Source organism: Halichoerus grypus, chromosome 10 (assembly GCF_964656455.1).
Source record: "Halichoerus grypus chromosome 10, mHalGry1.hap1.1, whole genome shotgun sequence".
Taxonomy (NCBI): Eukaryota; Metazoa; Chordata; class Mammalia; order Carnivora; family Phocidae; genus Halichoerus; species Halichoerus grypus.
This window is the reverse complement of record NC_135721.1, coordinates 103,542,910-103,567,698: the sequence shown is the minus strand read 5'-3', so window position 1 is coordinate 103,567,698 and position 24,789 is coordinate 103,542,910. Positions and strand designations below refer to the sequence as shown.

General features: G+C 42.3%; 1 protein-coding gene across 1 annotated transcript in view; it reads left to right on the top strand.

Annotated features, from left to right (window-relative positions):
- The window catches only part of SLX4IP (SLX4 interacting protein), a 182,142-nt gene extending 159,183 nt beyond the window's left edge, over positions 1 to 22,959 (top strand). The window contains 4 exon segments of the mRNA XM_078056934.1: positions 543 to 631; positions 18,164 to 18,264; positions 19,438 to 20,129; positions 20,132 to 22,959. Coding sequence (XP_077913060.1) covers positions 543 to 631; positions 18,164 to 18,264; positions 19,438 to 20,129; positions 20,132 to 20,157 — 908 coding nt within the window. The 3' untranslated portion in view covers positions 20,158 to 22,959.
- The last annotated feature ends 1,830 nt before the right edge of the window (positions 22,960 to 24,789 follow it).

Below are 24,789 nucleotides of genomic sequence, written 5' to 3'. Positions count from 1 at the left end.
CTATTTCCTTATTATTTTTCCTATTAATGACACTGCTATTTTCATAGCCTGATTCAGATTGGGAATTTGCCCACCAGTTTAGGGGACTGATCTAAGACCAGTTGACCAAAGAGATGATAAGTAAAGTAATTAGTAAGAACGTCAACGAGTTTTCAGATTTTATCTCCTATTCTTCCTCTTCCTGTATAAATCTGCATACTCATTAGAGAACATTGATCCTGTTTCCCAAATGTGAGTTCTGGTCAAAGAACAGCAAACTGACACAGGGGGAGGGCTGCAAAGGCCCTTCCTGGGGGTTTCATGGGATATAATATAATGGTCCAGGGGCTCAGGTGGACCAATTTGCAACCTCCTGGGTGCTCCCCAGAGCTCTATGCTTGCTCCGCCCTGCTGATTGCAAACACTGAAAGGCAAGGAGGAGAAGAGACATGTGTCTGATACATACATGCTTATAACTATAACTGAAAAATCTGGGACCAAGCATTTCTCTGTTCATAGATTTTTGATGCCTTTAGTAACTTGATTTTCTTCATTTTGTGCAGAGCTCCGTGTATTTCCTGACAGATTTGTGGTCTGTGTAAGTCAGCTGTCATTCAGTCGTGATCTTTTGGCAAGTCAGAATGAAGAATTGGTATGTACAAAAACATTATATAAATAAATCTGCTTAAATGACAACTTACTGTAAAAATCGAAAAAAGTGTTGTCTTCAGTTATCATTTGGCTATCCATCATTCAGTGCATCTTTTAAGGGACCAAAAATGTCCTACCTATTGCATGATAATATTAACTGATGTGTTTTGGTTTGTTTGCTTTTATTTTTTTTTATCCTGAAGACCCCTTGAAAATTTAGTTTGATCAGCCTTATCTTTTCTACGTCAGTTTTAAATGGGAAAGCAACATATCACAAAAACTGTGATGGTGCTTATGATAATATTCAAATGAGATAAAGCAAAGTCTTTCAGTGAAATGAAGCAAAATCCACATGTTTCCACTGGAAGCTTTCATTGGGGTCAGTGGCTTTTGAATTTTATTCCATGGTGAATCACTGACATTTTCATGAGAATCAGTACTTTTCCCCAGTGTGTTGTTTCTTTGCTGATAGGGCTTGTTTTCGGTCTCTTTTCTCAGGCTTAGTCTCAAGCTTCATCAGGTCCTGTTTCATTTATGTTTCATTGGAGTTCTCAATGCAGTTAAATAGATACAAAAAACTCACCCATAATATTGTAGGTTACAGCTTTGTCTTGTAAGCTTAACATATATACTTGAGAGAGTCTACTTGGGTGTGTGTGTGTGTGTGTGTGTGTGTGTCTGTCTGTCTGTCTCTTGCTGCAGCCACAGTCCAATCTATCTGAACTTATCTGTGTGCAAACTTTTTTTCATATTTTTGGTTATATTAATTGAACTTTAACAAAGAGGAAAAAAATCTAGCAGACATGAAACCTGGACATGAAGTGTGACATGATTATTATGCTTCTAAAATAATTTATGGGAATATTAGATTACTCCTTATGTTTATTATTTTTTAATCCATATGAAATGTGAAATTTGGCCCACATGGTCTAAAACCAGCTTCTTACCTCATCTTAAATAAATGCATGGAGACTAGAAGGGTGAATAGGGACCTAGGAAAAGTAAAGAGCAGAGAAGCTTTTGTTTGGAGCAGATGAGCGCTTTGGAAAAGCCAGTGGGACCCTTATTTCTTCATCTATCAATTAAATGGCATAAATCAAGCAAATTTGGTAAAAAGTATTAAAAGTGTATTCTTTGAAATGTTCCCAGGATGTTAGAGTTGTCTTAGTAAATTAATAAATACTAAAGTAGTAATGCTGTTGGCAAACAACTATAATATAACTTAACTGATTCTCAGAGCAGTGAAGAAATTGATCTGTGGTTTAAGAAAACAATTAGCTATACCAGGAAGTGTCATTGCTTCAGATGGAATACAGAAGAAATTAAATCTTGTATGATATATAATATTAATACTTAATATCTTAAATTGTTAAGGGTGAATTAAAACATTTCAATACAAATGAAATATTATCCTCCTTAGGGGCACTGGTCTTTATACAGATCTGAGTTTTCTATAGCTGCTGTCATATAAATCCTATAATCTGGAGGACTTCCTAAATGTTAAGAATTTTCATTCTGAAGAGTTGACTAGTCTGAGCCTTTTACATAAGCCAGTTCAGTTTTCTTGTCTTCAGTATGTGGTTTTTTTTTTTTTTTAAGATTTTATTTATTTATTTGACAGAGATAGAAAGAGAGCACAAGTAGGCAGAGAGGCAGGCAGAGGGAGAGGGAGAAGCAGGCTCTCCGCTGAGCAGGGAGCCTGATGCGGGACTCGATCCCAGGACCCTGGGATCATGACCTGAGCCGAAGGCAGCCGCTTAACCAACTGAGTCACCCAGGCGCCCTTGTCTTCAGTATGTTCTGACTTCTAGTGATAACACTATCAGAGTTCATATCATGAGGGTCTTTCATTGTTTTCAGTGACTCTTTACATGTGCTCTGTCTCTGGCTCTTCAGCTGCTCTTCTTCCGCACCTCTGACTGTGCCTTCACATACACACACTTTCCCAGCCACGCACGCGGGAGTCAGCTAACACGTAGCACCACTAACCAGCTCCCTTGCTGGACACAGGCTCTGTGCACCCCTTTCTCCTTTCAGGCCTCCAGTCCACCACTTCCTTAAGCTTGTTGTCCCTAGAAACAGTGAAATATCCAGGCCTAGCAAAGGGTCCTCCTGCAAATTGCCCATCAAGCCAAAAACATGGTCCTTCCACTGCAGGTGCCTTGGAGCTTTCACCTCATTGATGTTTGACCTCTGCAGAGCCCAGCTGTCTCAGCCATTTGAGGCTCAATAAACCATCCTTCCTTCCCAGAATTGCCTTCTGTCTGAGAGAAGGCCTGCATACTCCTTGTTATATACTTCAAATGCCCAAAGCCAGTAATATCTGGCTTTTGTGTGCATATTCCTTGAACTTGTGGAAAGCTTTGAATTCTTTATCAGTTTACATTGATATTCACCAAAGGGCAGGATCCATCTCATTTCCATTGGTAGTTATTCTCTAGGAATGTCTGACTGGGCAAGGCCTGGGAAATTGGCTTCCTAAATAGCTGTATTGGAGGTGCGTTTTTGTCAATAAGCATCAGTGATTTTCCTGTAAATGTTTACTGAATTCGGTCTTCCATGGCCCCAGAAGTGACGGGGGAGTGAGCCCGTACGCAAACAACAGCCTGGGCGCCTCGCTTGTGCCTCGAGTAGCGGATTCCTTTTCCTCCTTCTCCTTTTTTTCTTTTTCTTTTTCCTTTTCCTTTTGGTTCCTCCATATCTAAATGACAGTTGGTTAGGAAATCTGGGAGTGCCTATTCAGAACTGCTCTGCCAGGGGGTCCTTTCAGCCTGTATAGAAGGAAGCCAGCTGCACTTAGCTCCCCGGTTCTTAAAGGTGGTTGCACAAAAGAACCGCTGTTCCAGATCGAGCAGTACAAAAGGGAGTAATCTCCCTCCTTTGGAGGGCAGAACGGTGCAGCCATGCCACCCCCTCACGCCCTCCCCAGCACCAGGGAGGTCTGTTACCCCAGCGTCGGCATTTCTGTCGCCCACCGAGGGGCGTTGTTGCAGGGAGATGCGCCGTGTTGCAATAGCTCTGCATCGAGTGCCCATGTGCCAGGGATGTGGGAATTGTGATGTGTACTTTGGGAAGAAAGGGCATTATTATGAGATGAGTCACTGTATTTTTCTTACTACAGTTTCTCATAAGAAATCTCGAGGCCCTTGTAGCCCCAGTGTTTGACCTATTGCTAGGAATGGAGCCAGGAAGTCTTTCCGAGGGTTTTTACCTTTTGTTTTGTTCTGTGGCGTTTGTTCTCCCTTACCTTTTTTCCCCGAGAAATATGAAAAGCATTAAGTAAATTTTGTTTGCACTCAGTTATATTCCATTTCAACAATATTGCCTTTCATATTTACAAACCCAGGTCCCTGTGTCGAAGCTGTTTTTTCCCTCAGATGTAAAGCTCTGGGGCTTTTGGGAAATTAAAAATTATTTATTATTTTCATTATTTCTTTATTAAAGTGAATAGCCAATTTTCACCAAAGTAATTACTTTACTAAGTAATAACTTTATTGTGTAAATAGAACTCTGTATATAGCTGGGGCATTTCAGGGTCAGCACAAAGCTATTATCTCAAAGAGCATTGGTTACAGGCACTCCTACCCTCTGGAGATCCTTCCCATCTGTTCTCACCATCACACTTGAACATAAGTTGCTGAGTGCTGGCTCTGTGCCAGGAGCTCTGGTAGGGAAAAAAAAAGAAAAAATAAGAAAGTGGAGCTTGTAGTCTGCCTTCAAGGAGCTTGTAGTCTGCCAGATCAGGGGTACTGAAGGTTACCCTGGTGACCTAAAAAAAAAAAATGTAATTCAAATAGAGCCTCCTTTTTTCTTAACAATGTATCCATTCTGCACCTTAATGGCACACTTGGATCCTCTGCTATTCGGAAGAAAGCCCCAAATTCTAAATCATTTTCTTACTTTTAAACCTAAGCTATAAGTCTGTGAAATGGCATGTAGCACACCAGGGCTGCCTGAAAGTGGGTATATAATTCAGATATTTGAGTTCTCTGCCTCATGCCTGCCCCATTCGGGTCGTGGCCAAGCTGTGGCAGTAGTCGTCAAGGTTCTGCAGACGCACCGGTCACCAGGCCCTATGCGCTAGGCCCTCGCTGTAGCATCAGCTCGGGGGACAATCACTGGCATGTACCGACGGGAGATACTGTTTAACACTAAACTGAACATGTGAGTCAAACTACTGTGTAATGACAAAGAATTCTGCTAGTTTATGAGTATAAAATTGAAATGAGAACGAGTCTAAAGAAGCAATAAACTGTGCTAGCCGAGATTATTTTTAGCTTGGCTGTCATAATTGAACCTCTGTGGGCCTTAACCCTCATCTCAGTCAAGGAGGGAGGGTATCAAATGATCTCAGAAATCCTTTCTCACACTGAATTTCTGTCCAAGGAAGCAGATGAAAATGTAGCTAAGTAACAACCGTCAAATAATTTTGTACAAAAGAGAACCTCACTTGTAGGTTTAAAAGTTGTGGTAAAAAAAATGGGGGGTAGAGCTACATTTTATTTTAGGAAAGATAAAAAGAATATATAAAGGGGGCGCCTGGGTGGCTCAGATGGTTAAGCGTCTGCCTTCGGCTCAGGTCATGATCCCAGGATCCTGGGATCGAGCCCCGCATCGGGCTCCTGGCTCAGCGGGGAGCCTGCTTCTCCCTCTCCCTCTGCCTCCTTCCCTGCTCATGCTCTCTCTCTCTCTCTGTATCTCTGTGTCTCAAATGAATGGATAAAATCTTTAAAAAAAAATATATATATATATATATAAAGAAACATTTCAGACCTTCTGTTTTTAGAAGAAATAAACTACTTAATAGTTAGACTATGCATTAACTTTGCACCCTTATTGACAATGTTTTATAAGGAAACTTCTGCTTAACTATAAATCAGATCATTCGAGAAAAGAACTCTTTTTTTGTATCAAAAAAATAAGTAGTGGATTTTTTTCTAAGTTTTTCATAATGTGTCATAAGCTTTTTAAGAATCCATTCTTCTCATCTTATTGTATTTCCTAAACAATGCTAGTGGTAAGTTCCTTGGAAGCCATTAACCAGAGATTCCTGTAGCCCTAGGAAAAGTTCCTTGATGGGGAAGATGTTGTTTCCATATTTCACATTTCCCACAGTGTTCTGAACTTAGTTTTTTACTTAATAACTGCTTACCAAAATTGTCCATGTTCATTGTACAGAAACTCTAGAATTCTTTGTTTACAAAGAAAGTAAAAATTATCTACAACTCCCAACCTAAAGACAGCCTCTCTTAATGACCTAGTCTGTACCCCTCCATACTTGATACTTGATAGCTGAGGTCACTATGTACTTATTTTAGCCAGTACCCACTCATTTGTGAATTGTGTGTTTGTGTCCATTTTCCTATTGGTATTTTTGTATTTCACGAACTCCTCTGACTGTTTAAAAACTTCTTACATAGTAAGGAAAGTTAACTTTTAGTGAATTTATCGTTTACCTTTCAATTATATGACGTTGCTGTGTGGTAGGTGTGTATGTCCTCATTTTTATGGTTTCCGTAATGATTTCTGCCTTTGATGATCTTGGTGTTTTAGTTCTCATAGTTGGACAAATATTTACTTATATTTTCTTATATTTTTGTGGAATTTGTTTTAGTTTGTAATGTGAGGTTTTTATTCTGTATATTGATCAGTGTTGTGATTAATTGTGGTTTTTGGGTTTAAGGGATAAACATGCTCAGTCTGCCTCTACTAATGGGGCTTCACTTTTGGGGTACACACAAGCAAGAGGCTTCTCCGGGGACCAGGTTCTCCTTGGCCCTGTAGTAGCAGGACTTCTCCAGTGCCCACCATCTTGCCTTCTGCCTCCCCAGGCTGACTGCCCTCTCCTCTTCCAGTCACCTGTGGCCAGTGCTAAGGGTCAGAACATGGTCACCAGACAGTTGAGGAACAGATTAGGGCCCACCCTCAACAGGGCCTACAGATGGGCTGTTTTCTTTGGGTTGAATTGGAAACTACGGTAGCCGTCACACACCAGCTCTTATATGGGCTGGCAGGTGCAGTGTCCTAGTGAAAATGCTGGTGGTGGGGATGAGATATTCTAGGTTGGTTTGGTCTGTCTAGGATAGTTTTTCTAGGCTGTGACAAAGAAGATAAAATTTTTTTTCTCAGGTGAAATCATTTTGTTGAAGATTAACTGTCCTTGGGGGGCCTGGGCAGCTCAGTTAGTTGAGCATCCAACTCTTAATTCAGCTCAGGTTGTGATCTCGGGGTCGTGGGATTGAGCCCCACGTTGGGCTCTGCGCTCTGCATAGAGTCTGCCTCAGATTCTTTCCTCCCTCCCTGCTCCTCCCCCTGCTGGCACTCTTTCTCTCTCTTTCTCTCTGAAGGAAATAAATTAATTTAAAAAAAAGATTAACTACTCTTCACTTATGTGTTACAGTAACCTGAGGTTTCATTCTCCTTTCCTAATAATAAAATTCTCCCCAATGATTAGCCAGCAGTATTTGTGAATGAGATGGTTCATGTTCCCCTGTCTCCAGGACCCCTAAGGAACCTGCCCTTTGGGCACCTGGGTGGCTCACTCATTTGAGCATCTGCCTTCAGCTCAGGCCATGATCCTGAAGTCCTGGGATCAAGCTCAGCATCTGGCTCCTTGCTCTGCAGAGAGCCTGCTTCTCTCCACCCCCTCCCCCAGCCACCTCTCCCCCCCACCCCACCCGCCTGCGAGTGCTCTCTCTTGCTATTTCTCTCAAATGAATAAAATCTTTAAGAAAAAAATAAAAAGGAACCTGCCCTTTGCTGAATTAGAATAAGATGGGCTGGATAAGCTGGAGTAGGACATATCAAAGTTTGACTAGTTTGATAGAATAAGTGAGAATAGGATGTCTCTGGGCCCTGTAATCCTTTGTGCTTGTTCTCCATAGTGCAGACTTAAAATCTTCCTTTGATGACCAGTTAGATGATAGATTCAATTAGGGAAAACAGGGCAGGGAATAGAACAAGTAGAAAAGAGATCAAACTTGAAATTAATAGACCTGGCTTTGACCACTGCCTCTCTCACTCCCTGGATGACCTTGGACAAGTCATTTGGCTTTTCAGAGTATTGGTCCCCTGTTTTGTTAAGCAGAGGTAAAAGTGATGCCTATTATACAAGCCTTCCCAAGTTTTACTAAGGATCAAGTGAGATAGTGAATATAAAAATGTCTTCTAGACTCAAAAGCACTTATCCAATATTATCATTATTGTTTCCATTCTTCCCTGAAGAGGAGTCAATTTAAATGTCATTAACACCAGATTAGCAAATTGCTATATATTTTACCCTGCCTGCTAGAAATGGGAATATCCATCTGCACATATTATTTTCCCAAGAAGCTCAGCACCCTCATTTTTTGTCTCCACTTGCCAGCCCAGCTTCATTTTGCAGCTATAAAAAGAGAGGTAAAAAAAGTTAAGTGATAAACTCCCATTTAGCCAGCAAGTCAGTGGTGAAGAGGGGATACAGTAAGAGCATAAACTGGTGACCTTCAGTGGGAGCTCTGTTAACCAACATCCAGAGGGGGAGGACGGGTAGAGACCACCAGCTAAAATGTCTTTCATTTCCAGCAGCTGCCCATAGACTCACAATGAGATACGGCTTTGGAGAAAGGGCCCAGTCTCTTCTCTGAGGTACATAGGAATTGGGAGTCCACAGACTTCTCAGGCCCACATTTGTAAAAGCTCATATGTTCATCTGAGCACCCACAGTGATAGCACAGAGTGACGTGCAAGTGGATTATGTTTAGAAAGTTCATTTAGTAAGCAGATGATTTAGAATTCAGTACTCATTTTCCCAAGGAAACCGTGTCATAAATGGGGTGAGGTTCCCAGACTAGTTCACAGAAGCTGTTACTGTCATGAGATGGGAGTCTTGGAAAGGGGGTCTTGCTGTCTGCATTCAAGAGAAATGGGAAGAGCTATTCCTTCTGCATCCCTGGGCAGAGGGCCAGCTCTGAGCACTCATAATTTTGAAATAAGACAGTCATCTGTGATGTCTTCTCTCTGGCTCTTCTGCCTCGTTCCCACTGGTGTCCAGAGGTACCATGGGCCCTCTTCTGGCCGGCCCTACCCCCTGCGTAGCTGGTTACACCTTTACACACCTGGCTCCTCTCCCATCCCATCCAGGCCCACACACTGAGCCACGGGAGATGTTAGGGGGAAAAAAATCACTAACCTGAATGAAGGGCTAGCAACCTTCCTGCAGGTGTTGGCATTTTTCAACCACAGATTCTGTGGGAGAAGGTATTTTAGAATAAGGAGACCCCTAAAGGTAGGGTATCTCGCCTGAGGTAGTCCCCATTAAGTTTCTCTCTATTTTTCACAGATATTTCCCTTCTGCTTTTAAACTGGGCACTATTAACCTGTGATTCATGAATTACCTGAAATTTAAAAAAAAAAAAAGTGGTTTTTTTTTTTTTAATAGTTTTCTAGTCAAAGTTAAATAGCTTTCATTCAGTCCTCAGAGTGGTCAGCGAACCCCCCCATCATTAAGAAGCACAGGTCCCAAACCTGCAAATTCTTTAAAGCGTCCAAGTTTCATCATGCTCATATGGCGCCAGAGACTCGACAGTGGGGCCTAGCGGTGCGTGGGACTTATTTTTAGGTTCTCAAGGGTTAGGTGAATGTAAACTGGAAAATCCCTGTGAAATGTGTACTTCCTGCAAAATAACTTCCTTGATTTTTTTCACTGATTTCATTTTCAGGTTAACATTCTTTGCAACTATTTATTGGTACTTCCCTAGATCTACATAAGACAGTTTCATAGTCATCAATTGAGAATAAAAGAAAACTTCAACTTTTTATTAAAAACAAAACAACAACAACAAAAACAAAAACCTAGAGTGTTTGCTACTGACCCAGGGAGCAGCAGCAAAGTACTTTCCCTTAGAGATTGGTCCTTTCATAGGAAGCAGAGCAAAGGAGGCCTTGGAAGAGGGACTTGGCCCAGAGAAACAGAGTGAAGCAAAAGGTTTGTCCCTCACTGTGGGAATTGGACAGATGACTTAGCCTCATAGGGCATCAGTTTCCTCATCTCTGAAATGGGGAAGGTCACGTCCTCCACTTGGGCGTCTCATGAGGACTCACTTGGTGCTGGTCCCTGTATTAACTGCTTTGTCTGTGGGATCTCAGTACAGATGTCTTCCATCCTTATCATCTTTAGAGAAAGTGACTTCAGTTTACAGTGGAATTCGTGAGATACCCTTTTCCCTTTCATTTGACCTCTTTTTGCTGCAGTTCCTTTGAGTCTATATATAGATATAGATACAAATATAGATATACATATAGATATTTATATGTAGTTTCTATACATTTTTTTAATTGTTCATTGCTACTCCATCCCACCTGTTTTACCCTTTTTACTTCCGTGACTTATTAATTACCAAATAATTTAAGAAAATATTAGAAGTGAAATTTGGGAAAGCGAGACCTCTTCCTCATTTTGAGACATGTGGCTTCTGTATGGTCACAGTGCATCATGGTCTAAGATTGTGGTCGTCAGAATTCGTGCTGTGCTGGAGCTGCTTTTCTGTAAGTGACTCGACATTCCCTAGCATGTCACATTTCAGAATGCTGATGCTCCTGAAAATCATTGGGCATCACACTAAAGTTCAAGAATAACTTCTCTGTCTGCCTTATCACAGAGTTATAAATAATCGAAAGTGGTCTAGGCTTATACTTTAAGTACTATTATTTGCTGCCCGAATAAGTTGATAATATATTACTTTTACTCTGCTTTTATTGTTTGCAAAAGACTTTTATTGTTTGTAGGGCGCTGTCACATACAATAACTTATTCAGTGCAACAAACCTGAGAAGAGATTGTATCAGTCTTGAACCTTTTAGTTTTCAAGCGACAGGAAGGCCAACTCAAAATGGCTTAACAAAAAAGGAAGGTTTTTGACCCATGTGCCTGTAAAGTCCAGACTTCAGGTATGGCTTGTTGATCAGAAGCACAAAGAATATCATCAGGGCTGTTTCTTCTGGCTCTGCCTTGCACAGTGTTGGCTTCATTCTTAAGCCTGTATGTGGTGGTTGGCTCTGGTAGCTCCAGGCCCATGGGAACAGAGAGCAGGCCTCTTCCCAGGCCACCTGCAACTCGTGCATTTCTTTGAGGCTCATGAATTCAGTACTCTGATTGGCCTGGACGGGGTCATGGGCCTGCTTCTGGAATCTGGTGTGGAGACAAGGCCTCTGTATTGCATGGACATTAGATGGGGACTAGAGACAAAAATCTGAGTATTATTTCCAGGAAATGAATGAGTGTCTACCATAGAAATATTCTTATTCCTCTTTTCTAGAAGAGGAAACTGATGTTCGGGGAAGATAAGTAGCTTGTCTAGATCTCACTGCAAGGAAGAGACCGGGTGGGGGCTAGACCCAAGGACTTCCAACTCAGCATCCTGTACTCTTTCTACAAGTAGCATCTCTGACTGTGATGGCAGATGCCCCACTGGGCACAGTGGCAAGCACTGCACAGAGGGCCAGGCCTTCTCCACTCAGTTCTGCCCCTAGCTAAAAGCACATTTCATCTCTCGGGTCTCATTGTTCTTGTCTGTCAAATAGGGACAATACCTGCCTGCCAAATAACTCAGTAAGGCTCCGATGAGATGTGGGGAAAAGTATAAGTTCTCTACAAATGCAAGGCAGCCTTGCCTGCTCACATACCCTTTATGGTTTCTGTAGGCACCAAGTTTTCTTTCACAATCGTGTCAAGAAAATGTGTTTAACACTTTCCAGTTTCTAAAGTGTGCCTCGTATAGCTCGCTGCATTTAAATTTTCCAAACAATCCTGAAGGACAGATGAGAAACCCACCAATCAGGGAGTTGGGAGATGGGCTCCGGGACAAGCAACCAAGGACTACCAGACCTTGGCTTCCATCTCCTGCTTCGTTCTGCTCCCCCCCTCTCATCCCAGGAGCATCAACCTGATTTGATCAACTTGGGAGTTATGTGATCACAAAGAATTCAGACACGGTAACATTTTGAATATGACCTAAAACTATGTGTCCTAATATTTTACTATAAGTTACCTACTTTTAAAATATTCTGGTTGGGTTATTAATTATTTTCATTTAGGAGTGACTAAAACAATCAGAGGAAACACGTACATAACCATAGGAGAATAGATCTCTAAAGAAGATAAAGCCTGAGAGCACCACATTACTACAGTAAGTCCTACTGTGAGAAAAACTTTAATGGCATTGAAAAGCTTTTTTTCCTGCCTTCTCCCTTTATTGCCTCATATCAGGCAGGATGTTCTGCAGTCCTGGAAACAAGAGTATGGTGGGATAGCTCCTGTCATCCCTTCTAAGTGTGGCTGGGAGGGCCCTGGGAGGACCCCACTGGGGGCCGTGCTGTGATGGCGGGGTGCACCCACGGGGCTCTTTGAGTGACCTGCAGTCTGGTCTCATGGTCCCAAGGACCTTCCTCGGCAGTTCCAGCCTGGGCTAATACTGATGTCCCAGGGCCTACAGCCTGCTGCTTGAAAGCTGAAGCAAGATTCTCCTGACAGAAGCCCCGTTTGTCAGATGAGTAGTGATACTGCCTTCCATGCTGTTTGTCCATGTCGAGTGAGGTCCCTGGAGTGTGGGAGTAACAATATTACCTGTTCACCAAGCTCTTCCGAGGGTGACATTGGTGAATAGTTGCAAAACTTCTGAAACAGTGCCTGACACCCAGGTGAAACTTGGCACACACTAGCAGATCACATCCTCCAAATATGCCCAGAATCATCACTGATGCTCCCTCCATTAACCACTCCCAATCCAGCTACCCCATTTCTGTGCTCCCGCTTACTGCAGAATCCTTCAAAAGTGACTGGCCCTGCACTGGCCCTGCATGACCACGTTTGGCCATGGAAATGGACCATTTGAAATGTGGCGAGTCAGGAATGATGTCCTATAAATGTCATATACATACCAGATTCCAAAGACTTGGTATAAAAATATAAAATATCTCGGGACGCCTGGGTGGCTCAGATGGTTAAGCATCTGCCTTCGGCTCAGGTCATGATCCCAGGGTCCCAGGATTGAGCCCCACATTGGGCTCTGTGCTCAGCAGGGAGCCTGTTCTCCCTCTCCCTCTGCCTGCCTGTCTGCCTACTTGTGATCTCTCTCTCTCTCTCTCTCTCAAATAAATAAATAAAATCTTTAAAAAAAAAATAAAATATCTCAACATTTTTATATTACATGTTGTAATAACATTTTATATATTGGGCTAAATAATATATGTTATTGAAATCTGATTTTGCCAGTTTTCTTTACTTTTTTAATGGTCTATAGAAAATTTAAAGTTACATGTACAGCACATGTTACATTCCTGCTGGAGACCCCTGGTCTCTACTATGTCTCCACTTCACTCTTGAACCCATCCATCCCAAACAGGCTTGGGTCCCAGCACTTCACCAAAAAGAGCCTTTGTCAAGTCGCCTTCCCCTGGTCAGTTCTCCCTCCTAACTGCTCAGCCACATTTGACGTGGTTGTCACTTTCAGTGAAACAGTTTGTTCCCTCATGATCTCCTTTCCTGAATCCTCCTTTTCTTGACTTCTTTTTTTCTCATCCAAACTCACCCTGTAGTGGAGTTATCCTGACTGATGACTTTATATACCATCTGCATGGACTTCCCAGCTTTGTGTCCGTAGCCCAGACCTCTCTCTTCCTGGAACCTGTATCTTAACTTCCTGCTCAACATCTCCATTTAGATAGCCAGGAGGACTCTTCAGGTTTACATATCTAAGGTTGATTTCTTGGTTCTACTTCCCCAGGCCTGTCCCTCCCCCAGTACTTCTGTGTTGGTAAAGGCTAACTTCCTTCACCCACTTATTTAAACCACAAATCTTGGAGTCATCCTTGACTTTTCTTCTGACCAACTATATCCAATCCATTGACACATTCCACTGGGCCTCCCTTCAAATTGTATTTCCAATCTAACCATTTCTTACCATCACCAGCTCCTGAAGACCCCTCGTCTCTGAGTGGACTATTGCAGTAGTCTCATTACTGGTCTCCCCACGTCCATCTGTCCCTCTACAGCACCCAGAGTGATCCTTTTAAAATGCCAAGTGACTTTTCCCCTTAGAACCTTCCAGAGGCACATCATTGTCCTTAGAATAAAATGTGCCATCCTTATGAAAGCCATATGTGATTTTCCCCCCTCACCACCACCAATACACACACACACCTGTTACCTGCCCTCCAAACCCCTCCCCTGGTTTGCTGTCCTGTTTTTTCTCCCCCCAGGCACACACCATCTACAGAGCCTGGGTGTTCATGCTTCTCCCTGTCTGAAATGCACTATGTTCACATGGCTCACCCTCCACTCAGATCTCTGGGTAAAGCTCATCTTCATACCTACTACAGCCTTCTCCCCTACCAACATATCTAAAACAGATACTTTGGACGTTTATTTCTCCTCATAACATCACAACCTTCTGACACATCATGTTTATTTGTTTCTTGTCTTCCCCATGAGATGGAGATTCCATGAGAGCAGGGATGTTTTCTGTGAGTCCACATCCTTTTCCACAAAGGCCTCAAAACAGTGTTCGGTACAGAGTTCAGTGTTGCCTGATGGGATGATTCTGCCGGACTCTGCTCAGTTATCAAGTCTGTCCATGCCCCATTAGAGTGGGCAGAAGTTCATTAACTCTACTGCATATCAGAATCACTGGGGAAATTGCTTAAAATGCATATGCTTTGACTCTACCCCCTGGAGATCCGAATGCAGTAGATCCTGGGGTAGAATCTGGAACATTTTTTAACAAGCTCCCCTGGTAATTTTGATGCCTGAGGTAACTGGACCATACTTTGCCAAACACTGCCTCAGTGGACCGGTTTACATTTGTTTATCTGTTGCTCTGTTCTGTCAAGTATTATTTCATGTATATCAGCAGTGCTTGAATCACCTGGGAACCTGAATATAGATCTCGTAGTCCCACCTTAGATCTGGTGAATCAGAACTTCCAGGAATGGGTCTTGGGAATCTATATTTTTTGAAAAGCTCCCTTGGTGACAGTCTTCCCAATAGCCTGTGGGAGCCTCAGCTGTGTTTTACAGGCTCCTTGAGGAGGTTATAAACTCAAGAGCAGGTGTTTCTTATGTCTTTTTAGGCCAACTTCTCTTCTCATCCCTCATTAATCCAACCGTGTTCTACTCAAAACTGATATTCAGTAAGTCACCATGTAGTGAACACCTTGATTTATCCACAGTTTCAATTTGCCTTTGTAACTTGAACATCAGCCAGTATTTCTAACTATATTTAAATCCAGCCCATTCTCTGATTAGAGGCAGGAAGCATGTCTTAGCTGCCTCGATAATTCTGGTGGGGATTCTCTTTGCAGTCTTTTCTATCCACAAATTTAAAATGTGTTTCCCAAGTCAGACCAGACAGCACTGAGGTAACATCACCGATCTTCATACTTAAACACTCACCCATTCAGCCTTCCTTTTGGACCTGTAGTAGGGCGCACATCCTTAGCCTCAGGGTGCATCCACTAGACTCCACAGCATCCCTGGGGATGGCAACAAGACCTGATCCCTTGCTGTGGGAGCTTTCCTGGGCTGCTCAATCTGCCAAGGAAGGTGTCCCCCTGGATTAGATTCCCTTTGGGGCCTGTGGCCCTGCCCTACTTCTTTTTGGTTTTGTCCTGGAACTATATATAGACACTCTTTATAGCTGGAAAGTTTAAAACTAAAATGAAAGCATTACCAAAAATTAAAAAGTAAATGGGTGGGGAGTGGACGGGGCAGGTGATGATACTTGCAGGATTTTATTCCTTGGCTAGACTCAGAGCTAGCCTCTAGGTTAAGAAGAATCACTGATGAAGGCCCAAAGAGAGCCCTTTGGTTAACCTATTTCTTTTTTTTTTTTTTTAGTGGTATTTTGAGATTTTGAGATTTTAAAAAAAAAGGTTTATTTTAGAGAGCAAGCAGGGGGAGGGGCCAAGGGAGAGGGAGAGAGAGAATCACATGCAGACTCCCCGCTGAGCACCGAGCCTGATGTGGGGCTCAGTCCCACGACCCTGGGATCATGACCTGAGCCAAAATCAAGAGTCAGATGCTTAACCGACTGAGCCACCCGGGCGCCCCTTGGTTAACCTCTTTCTTAAATAACTGAGTCCCCGTGAAGTGTGCACTCTGGACTTTGGATGGCCAACTGGTAACCTTTTTTAATATATTGAGTTCGTGTGTATTCTTTGCAGAAGATGTCTGGGTCATTATTCAAGGCAGAGTCTAAAAAGGAGTAGTGTCCTTTAGGTAAACACAAGAAGCACTTCCGAGCACCCACGGTCTGTACCTTAGAGTTTTGCCTCTGGATAAGCCACAGATTACATTTTGGTGCCAGATGCGAGAAGCCATTAGTAATCGGGACAACTCCCCTGGGAAATCCTGTTCCCAGTCCCTGTTCCAGAGGATCACTGCTTCCTCTGGAATATTTCTTTGGGGGGCTCTGGAGGCTGCGATTTAGTGACAAAGGGGAATGACTTGACCCTAGAAAAAGAAGAATGAGAGATTTCTAATGAGATCTGACAGTTCAAGGACTGAAGAAGGCATCTAAGCTTTTTTTTTTTTATTTTCCTGCCCACCCAGTCTTCATACAAATGTAAATATGCCTCCTTCAACAAATTGCCAAATGTGGTTTTAATTTGTAAGCAGGAGACCCTGCCTTGCCATTTTCTTTTCTTTTTCTCTCTTTTTTAAAACCGAAGTCACAGGTTTTGCCCTTTTTGAACTGGACATTTCCTTATGTCATTCCATCACATTTTCTGTTGTCCTTTTCCTTCCAAGGACATTTTCCCCCATTGTTTGTGATCAGAGGAATTTGGGATGAGAGTCAATTGTCATGTTTCTTAAAGAAGTTTTTGAAGTTCCCATAGGAAATACATAGTGCTCTTTAAACTGAATTTAAAAAATAAATAAATGAAGGCAGAGATTGGATCTAGTATGAGATTTGACGAGTGTCACTATCGCGGCATCATACTTTATGTGGTCTACGCAGTATCCATTGTTGTTATTTATGACCCTGTCTGCCTTCCATTGTGGACTTCTTCAAGCCTTGGGGAATTTACATCATTCCTAATAGCAAAAGGCTTTCTGGTTCCCACAGAGTTGTTCAAAGCCTGACTCATGCTCCTTATGTTAATTGTTCAGCTCTGAAAATACAGCACTTACAGGGTGTGGTCATAAGGGGAAAATCTACTGTACTTATAGGGCATGTTTAGAAGTGTTTCACACATAAATCTCAGTCTCTCTCATTTCTCCCTCTCTCCCTGTACCCCCCTCTCTCTCTCCCCCTTTCTTCCCCCTCCCCTCCATCTCTCTCTCTCTCTTATTTAACTTTAAAACTGTAGCTCTATTTAGTCGACTAGTAAGTCTTAAGGGGAGAAAGGGAGAAGCATCAAAATGCAGTATAATCCAATAAAACCTACAATATCCTGTTCACTAACTCTTAAAACTGACTTAGGTTATAACTGGATATGACTATGAGTGACATTGATCCAGGTCTGAAACCATAGGCGGGATTAGCGGGAGCTAAAGACTCATACTTGGGGCTGCAGGGTAGTGATTTCACAAAGGTCAGAGCACTGGCCTGTGGGGCACCCAAGCATCATACTGATGGCTGCTGTCTACCAGGCGTTCTGGGCCTGCCATTATTAAATTCCAATGTAAGTCTAAAGCAAGGGACCTACTGATAATTTCCCAAAATTGTTCCTTATGGCCTCAACATTTTACTGTGGAATTTGGTGGAGAATGGCACTTACTGTCCCAGGAAATGAGAAGAGTTAACACCTTGTCTGGATTATCTACTTAACAAAAAGGAAATGATTCCAAAACTATGAAATAGGTCAATGTTGGCAAAGATTGGGAGTTTTTGACATTTTATAAGTACTTCTATATGAAGCTTCCTTGGGAACATATAATGATAGATACACAGATAATCTCTGAATTATGTAAAAACTGTGGTAGTGCTGTTAGTTTAAGAAAAAACTCCCAGTTTTCTGGTAGCCAAGAATCACAAACTTCAGTTTTCAAAGTACCAGTATTCAAAGGCTTAACTCACTTATGTAGCCTTGAGTTTTGCAAAGGCCGCGTTCTGTATTTTTGTAAATAGAGAAAATGTGTGGAATTCTTAGGCTAATCGGGGTACAGACCATGGTGCCACCAGGTCTCTCTGGAAGATCAGAGCTCACACACATGCTGCTGCCTGGCACTGTGATTCTGGGCTTCAACACCTTGGGGCCACAAAGTTAGCAGATATTGGCCAAGAGTTCCCAGATGGTTTGGAACCAACATCCTTTCTCTTACAGTCTTGTATGTCTGTGGTGCAGATTAACGTATGAACTGCGTTGGGTAGGAGTCCAAAAAAAGTGACATTTGCCGAAGAGTTCTAGATTTAAAAAAATTAAAATAGCTTAACACTAAGTGGTTTCATCTAGTCTTCACAAAAATCCGTTCACTGGGGCATTCAGAGCAGAACTGTTTTTTCTCATGTTCAGCTAATAGATTTCTGGTTGAACCTTTGTTATCTTTTGGAGTAGACGGAAGGAGCTCTCCACGGAGCGTCTGATTATTTTGCTGAGTGTGCGGAGAGTTCACTTCCTCCCAGTGCAAGGCGCAAGAGAAATGCTCTGAAAGAAATGTAGGTCCGATAAGTTTTCTTTTCCTTCTTTTTGATTGTGTGTGTGTGTGTGTGTGTGTGTGTATGGATATGTGACATGAAATCTGGAACTCAACAGGAGTTCATGGAAATTAATCACAAAACCCCCTCTGGCACCGACCTTACCCTAAGTCCCATGCTTGCCCTTCTGCCTTTCTGACTGTCTCTTGCATTCTGGACAGTGGGGAGCGAGTCCTTGCTTCACAGGTGTGTTGCAAGGAGTAATTAATTACAAGTGCTTTGAAGATGAAAAGCACCTGTTTGGTGGTGTGTTTCATACAACTTTCCAAGTGACTACAGACCCATCTAAAAAAATATATTCCTTTGCTAAAATGCAGGTTCCGATTCTAATAATTATGATAATCCTCATGCCTCTGATTAGGAACAATAAGAACATGTGTGTGTGTGTGTGTGTGTGTGTGTGTGTGTGTGTTTGTGTGTTTCCAGACTAAAGCTTAGCCAAAGTAAATATTTCAGCTTCAGTGTTTTGAGTTTGGTGGTTTAAGAAATTTCTTGTTATTCACAAGCCTGCAAATCGGTGGTGAAGTTAAAGTCTCCAGTCTCTCAGTTATCCCCATGCCGCTCCTGCCCTGCCCCTCAAAGTAAATTTTACAATCAGACTGAAGTTTGCATTGCCTTTTGTGTGTGCTGTAGAAAAGGTGTGTGTATGTGCATATAAGCACATCCTTGTGTGCACACGTGCTCATACACACACACATGCGCGCACACATAGCCTGTGCTTTGGATGTATCTGATTATTTACTTCTGCGGTAATAAAAACAATATATCACATTTAGGCAATATTGACTCTTCACATCTGAAATGAACACCTCCCTGCCTTAGTTAAAATAGATCCATCATAACTCCAATATAACTACATTGCAAACCCAGTGATCAAGAAACAAAGCCTGTCTTCGTGTATCTTAATAACTAATCCTCGTGTGTTGGAAAATGTGATGGCTCTTGCTTGATCCAGTCTGAATTTAAACATAACACTAAGGGATTGTTCTAGATTTGCCAGGGAGGTAAGGGAGAAGGAAAGGTAGCACGTGCCTCCTTTTTGAGGTCTAAGAAACGTGACAAGGGGTATAGGAATTGGAGGGCAGCATGCCATTACAGCTTTACAAAACAAAACAAAATCTTTCTTTGTTTTAGTGCGAAAAGAACTGAAACAAAAAGCAGCGTTGTGAGCAAATCATGGAGCAGCAGGGACATTGTGGGAACTTCTAGTGACCCAGTGATGGCGGAGATAACGAGGAGGAGGGGTGACAGTTGGGCTTCAACCAGTCCCTCATCAGAGTCCACGGGACAAGCAAAAGATTACATAAAGGCAGCTGAGAGCCACTGGGGGCTTCCTGTTCAAAAGCTGGAAAATGTTCATCAGACCCAGCCAGAAGACGCTAGCAGCCAGCAAAAACCTCATTTCGGGGAGTGGTTAGAGACAGGGCTTCTAGGCAGGAGCCCTGTCTGTAGCTGTGAGTCAGCATCACCAGGTCCAAAACAAAGTCCACAAGGGGCCAGAACACAACAGAAACGCAGGAACCGCGGCTCTGCAGCAGACGTCGACCACCACAAGAGAGTTTCTCTTGGAAGTGATCGATTAGTCCCAAGAGAAATAATAGTGGAAAAAAGCAAAGCTGTCAGGGTTTTGCCAGCCTCAGAGCTGTCAGATCCGGGGTTACTTTTGAAACAAGGTTTGGCAAAAACGGCATCTAATGAAGAGTTGCATGTTTTGGAAAATCTCTCCTCCGGACATCTTACAAAAAATCAGCCAGGGCAGGCACAGCAAACCGGCTCAGCCACAAACAGTGAAAGATTATCTGCAATCCGGGGCAGCCCAACCAAGAAAAAAAGAAGTACGAAAGAGGCCACTAACTTACTAACGGGGATTGCAAACTTGTAGTTGGGTATATAATGGCTGAAGGTGCGGAAAGAGAGGGGTGTGTGTAGCTGCCCTGATGTTAAAGGAATTAGAATGATTATTTTGTATAGAAAATAGAGCTCCGTGTGAGGGTTAATTTTTAACGCATTCATCTGCAAGAGGCTATGTGCTTTTTCTAACAACATTGCTACTTTCTCATCATACTTTTCTGTCTTCAGAGCCATTCACCTTGTCAAGGATGACCCCATTCTTGAACGAACTGCATGAAGAAACCAGTCATGTGCCTTTGTGACTCATCACTGGGCAGACCATACAATGGGCCACATGAAGACAGTGCTGTATATAGGGGTACAATTTCTCCTCTTGTTCCTCAGCCTGAGTTGGGCAGAAGTGAAGGAACAGGCTAGTGGTCCTCAACATCTGGTTCTGGGCCCAGCATCACTGTCTGAAAATGTGTTAGAAATGCAGACCTTGGGCCCCACCCCAGATCTACTGAATGAGAAACTCTGGGCAATTCTGAAACATGCTCAAGTTTGAGAACTACTGGACTAATTGGAGACTCCCTAGTGTTTGTTCCCTCCAGCCTGGCTCCCATGGCCTCCAGCTCATCTGCCTGAGGCCCACATGTGGACAGGCACCCCCTCGTGCCCTCTCAGACTTGTAAAACACCTGGGTTCAGCATCTGAGCTGCTCTGTTCCTGGTTTCTCTACAGCATGGTGGCCACAGCACCCACAAAACTGTTACTTACCCTAAGAAGTGCTAGAAGTTTCTGGGTAATTTGGCTCAGCATTAGAAGAAGACAGTAGAGGGAGAGGCTTGCTCTCCCTTGTAGCCCAGGCGTGTCCCTGTCCCTGCCCTTGCCCCCACCTCTAAGATTTTGGTTAGGTTCAGGAAGGATTAGAACCCAAGGGGAACTCAGTGGCCAGAGTTTCCAGTTTCCCAGTTGGAAGGCGTCACAAACAGTTTGAATTTCAAAACAGGAGGCTTCCATTTGCAGTATCACCCGCTAATGTCTCCAGTGGGCTTGCTGAAATGTCACAGAGTGAATCATTGCAATGACTTATTTTGGATGACACCTACTAAAGATTTTCTTAACCCAATTTCATTCTAAAATAGGGGAAAAACCATATTCAAAGGCCACCCATCAAATACATTTTTTTTCTGTTCAACATTGTGTGGTCCTTTGAAGTAGCACCTCCCTAGTAACAAGGAAAATCAAGTATATTCCCAGAGTGTTGGAGTTAGCAGAAAAATAACCCAGAAAAAGCCCAATGAAATAAAAGAATATGGAAACAGACACAGTGTAGGTGGTTCAGAATGCTCAAAACTAATTGTGGTTTTGTTTCTCTAGCTCATTCTATACTTGCCTCTGACTTCTTTCCCACTTGAAGAGTAGGACTCCTTAAGAGGCAACCGTACTCCCTGACACCATTTTGGGTCATGAAGTTCAGTGTTGGTCACTACCCTTGGCCATGAACGTAGATGCTATTCTTTTGATGTTCCCCACACTGCCTGGACACCTGTCCCCTTCTCGTGGTCCCAGCCTCACCACCCCCACCACCCCCACCACCCCCACCAGGAACATGGCCTGCCCACCAGTGACCTTTCCTCTTCCCGCAGGTTTTTCCCTGCTCTTAGCTGATTCCAGTCAAAGCATTCTGTAGGAGAAGAGGGAGCCCAACAGAATACTACCCACAGTCGAGCAGATTGTATTCATCCATTTGGGGGTAGACTGCACAGAATGGAAATGCTCCACTGTGGGCCCCCTCTCTTGGAGTGACAACTGTTCTAGGTGTGCTCTTCACCGAAGTCAGGGGCAGAGTGTGTCACTGAATCTTCTTCAACAGAATTCTTGGAACAGTTTAAACAGAGGGGCCCAAAGAATAACCCAGGTGATCGGCCAAAAAACAATAAGCTCCCTAGAACAGAATCTCGAATAAAAAAGACAACCATTTCAGAACACTAGCTGTTAACCCAGCACTAGAAGGAGATGTTTGGAATGGAGGCGCCAGAGAAAAGCTATAAGTTGAAAAGTTTTTATTTCATTTATTAACCGGGGCCTGCACAGCGGGTAAAGCCAATCTTTGTGATTTAATGATTTTCTCTCAAGAACAGCCTTGGCTTTAGAGTTTGGTGTATTTGTGGAAATAACAATTACTGTGACCTCAAAGGGAAAATAGCACCTTTGGTTGTAGGTTGATAGGGTCTTTCTCACAGCCCACATGTACATGGGATTGTGACAGGATTAACGGAGGGAACAGCTCTCTGCTTCCGCACTGTGGCATGTGTCTGAGGAATTTTGCCTTTAAGCATTTTCTCCCACATGTCTGAAACACCCCCGGATCTCTTATTACTTGAGTAGTTGTGTGATTCTTTGGATGTTTGAAAGTACAAAGGGGAAAATGGCTGCCAGGTTTTATTGTTGCTTATTAGCTAGGAAATGCAGAGTTCTCCACGACTGGGAGTGGTATGTGTGTTGACATTCTTAATAATCTTATTAATTCCGCATCTGAAAATCTGAGAGCCTGTCAATATTCTTAGACAAAAAGAACAAATTCTTCAACCACTTAATAACCCAAACTCAATTTATATTCAAGTCCCTGTAATTCTGATGCTTGGGAGAAATGTGGATCCGATTCTGTTAATGTTACAACTTTGAACTCCCTAACTATCTCAGTGTCATGGCTTCTAAGTCACATCCATGTGCTTTCAGATGACTTTTTAATAGATTGATGTTGAGTGTTGTGTTTTTGTTGTTGTTGTTTAATGTCTATAAATAAATCTCTGAGAATAGTCAATGTGATTTTTCTTACACTTTTTTTTTTCTTTGCCACTGGAGGTTAACTGTTGTCCAGATATGCATGTAAATTGTTAAATGCAAAGGAGCAAACATTTGGGGAGAGAGGAGTGAGCGCTGTAGCTCTTTGGTTTATTTATGTTAAAGAAGTAAGAAAATGTATTTCACTTTATAAAAAGCAAGAATCATTAAAACCTCTGTAGTTTGATTTATGGAAAATATAGCTTATTTCTTATCTCAAGATATGTCTTAGGGATAACAGTGGGATCCCAGTTAATTGTTTGCTTCTGGTGTCATGTTTGGATTTTAGCATGAATTGTTTTGCATCGCACGGCCTTTGATTTTAGCAAGAGCTTGGTAAGGGCAAAGCACCTAAGGGAAGGAAACCTCTATGCCCAAGAGTCGGCCTGGGATCACAGTGCTGCCATTCCCAGTTTCCTTGAATGCCTTCTTGGCAGGCCCCACTGTCCTATTTCCACCGAATTTTAGTGAGTGGCCTTCCTTTTGAGGTAACAGATGCCTCTCCTAAGAGCCAAAATCCTCTCTTCAGCGTTCCATGACTTGAATATGGAACTCATTTCAATTTCTTCTTTTCTCTTATGAGGAAATTTCCATGCTCATTTTGTTAAGATTTGTTAAGACAATAGAGTTCATTCCTTGTTATTGAAACACTAATGAATTGAAACACGGTGGAGCAAGTGAAAAATCAAAATTACGCTGATTTCTGTTAAGTAATTTAAAATCTTCCTTAAGTAAATTAAGCATTATAAAATGAAGTTAATGCAGATAATTACTCAGGACAGAAGTCTAACTATATAGATCATTGGTATTGCAATTTAATGATATAGTTAAATTCTCAGAAATCTGCAGAACTCCTTCTAATTTGGTTTCTATATTTATTTAACAAGACAAGGAACAAATATATGTCAATGTGTGTGCTTAACAGAGGGGACTTGAGTGGATGAAATTATTACCTTTAATTGTGGAGAACTACTCAATACTGGACTTTAATCACATTCAAGTAAGTTTTATTGTGCAGCATAATATTACCATGTATTACATTATAATTGCTGTTAGAATTACTTATCAAAAATCTTGATTCTTAAATTAAACAAGAATCAATAAAACCATACGTATGTCCCCAAAGCATCTGATCAGGTGACCGTAGATGTGGATTTGACAGAACCCCAGAATAAGTTTCATTAGTCAAGTTAGGAAGCCAGACGCTGCAGTCATCACCAGGAGAGTTCTTTTTTCCCCATCACAGTTATCCTGTCTTTTGTTTTGTTTAAACTGTTTGAATAGTTGAACGTGTCTGAAAGTACATGGGTCAAAGTAGTATGTAGAGGAAACGAACCTGCTTTGTAAATAAAAAGTAAAATTGTTTAAAAAAATTAAATGAGTGTGTATCACTTTTCTCCAAAACAAGTGAGTTAGCCCCAAGGAATATACATCCAAAATGCCCTTTTCTGAACCTGTGATTTAAAATTATATTCTCTTAGAGATTTTTTCCTTCTTGAAGCAACTCTGAGGTTTTGAGCACTATGTTAAAATAATCCCAAGGAGCTCTGCTTCTGAACATTTAGGTCTAGAGAACCCTGTGTGGGGTGTTATGATTAAATTGGCCCATAAGATTCCGGGGTGGTCTTTACAATGCAGATATGTTCCCATTTCTTCCAGTTGTGAGCTAAGAGAGATCCCTCTTGGGAGAAGTTGAAGTATGCAACCTTGACTCCTTTCCAGAAAAATCTTGACATTTCCCAAGTGGATTCATTTCCATTTTCTAAGTGGATCTAGTCCTTGTTCACCACTGAATAAAGTCCTGGG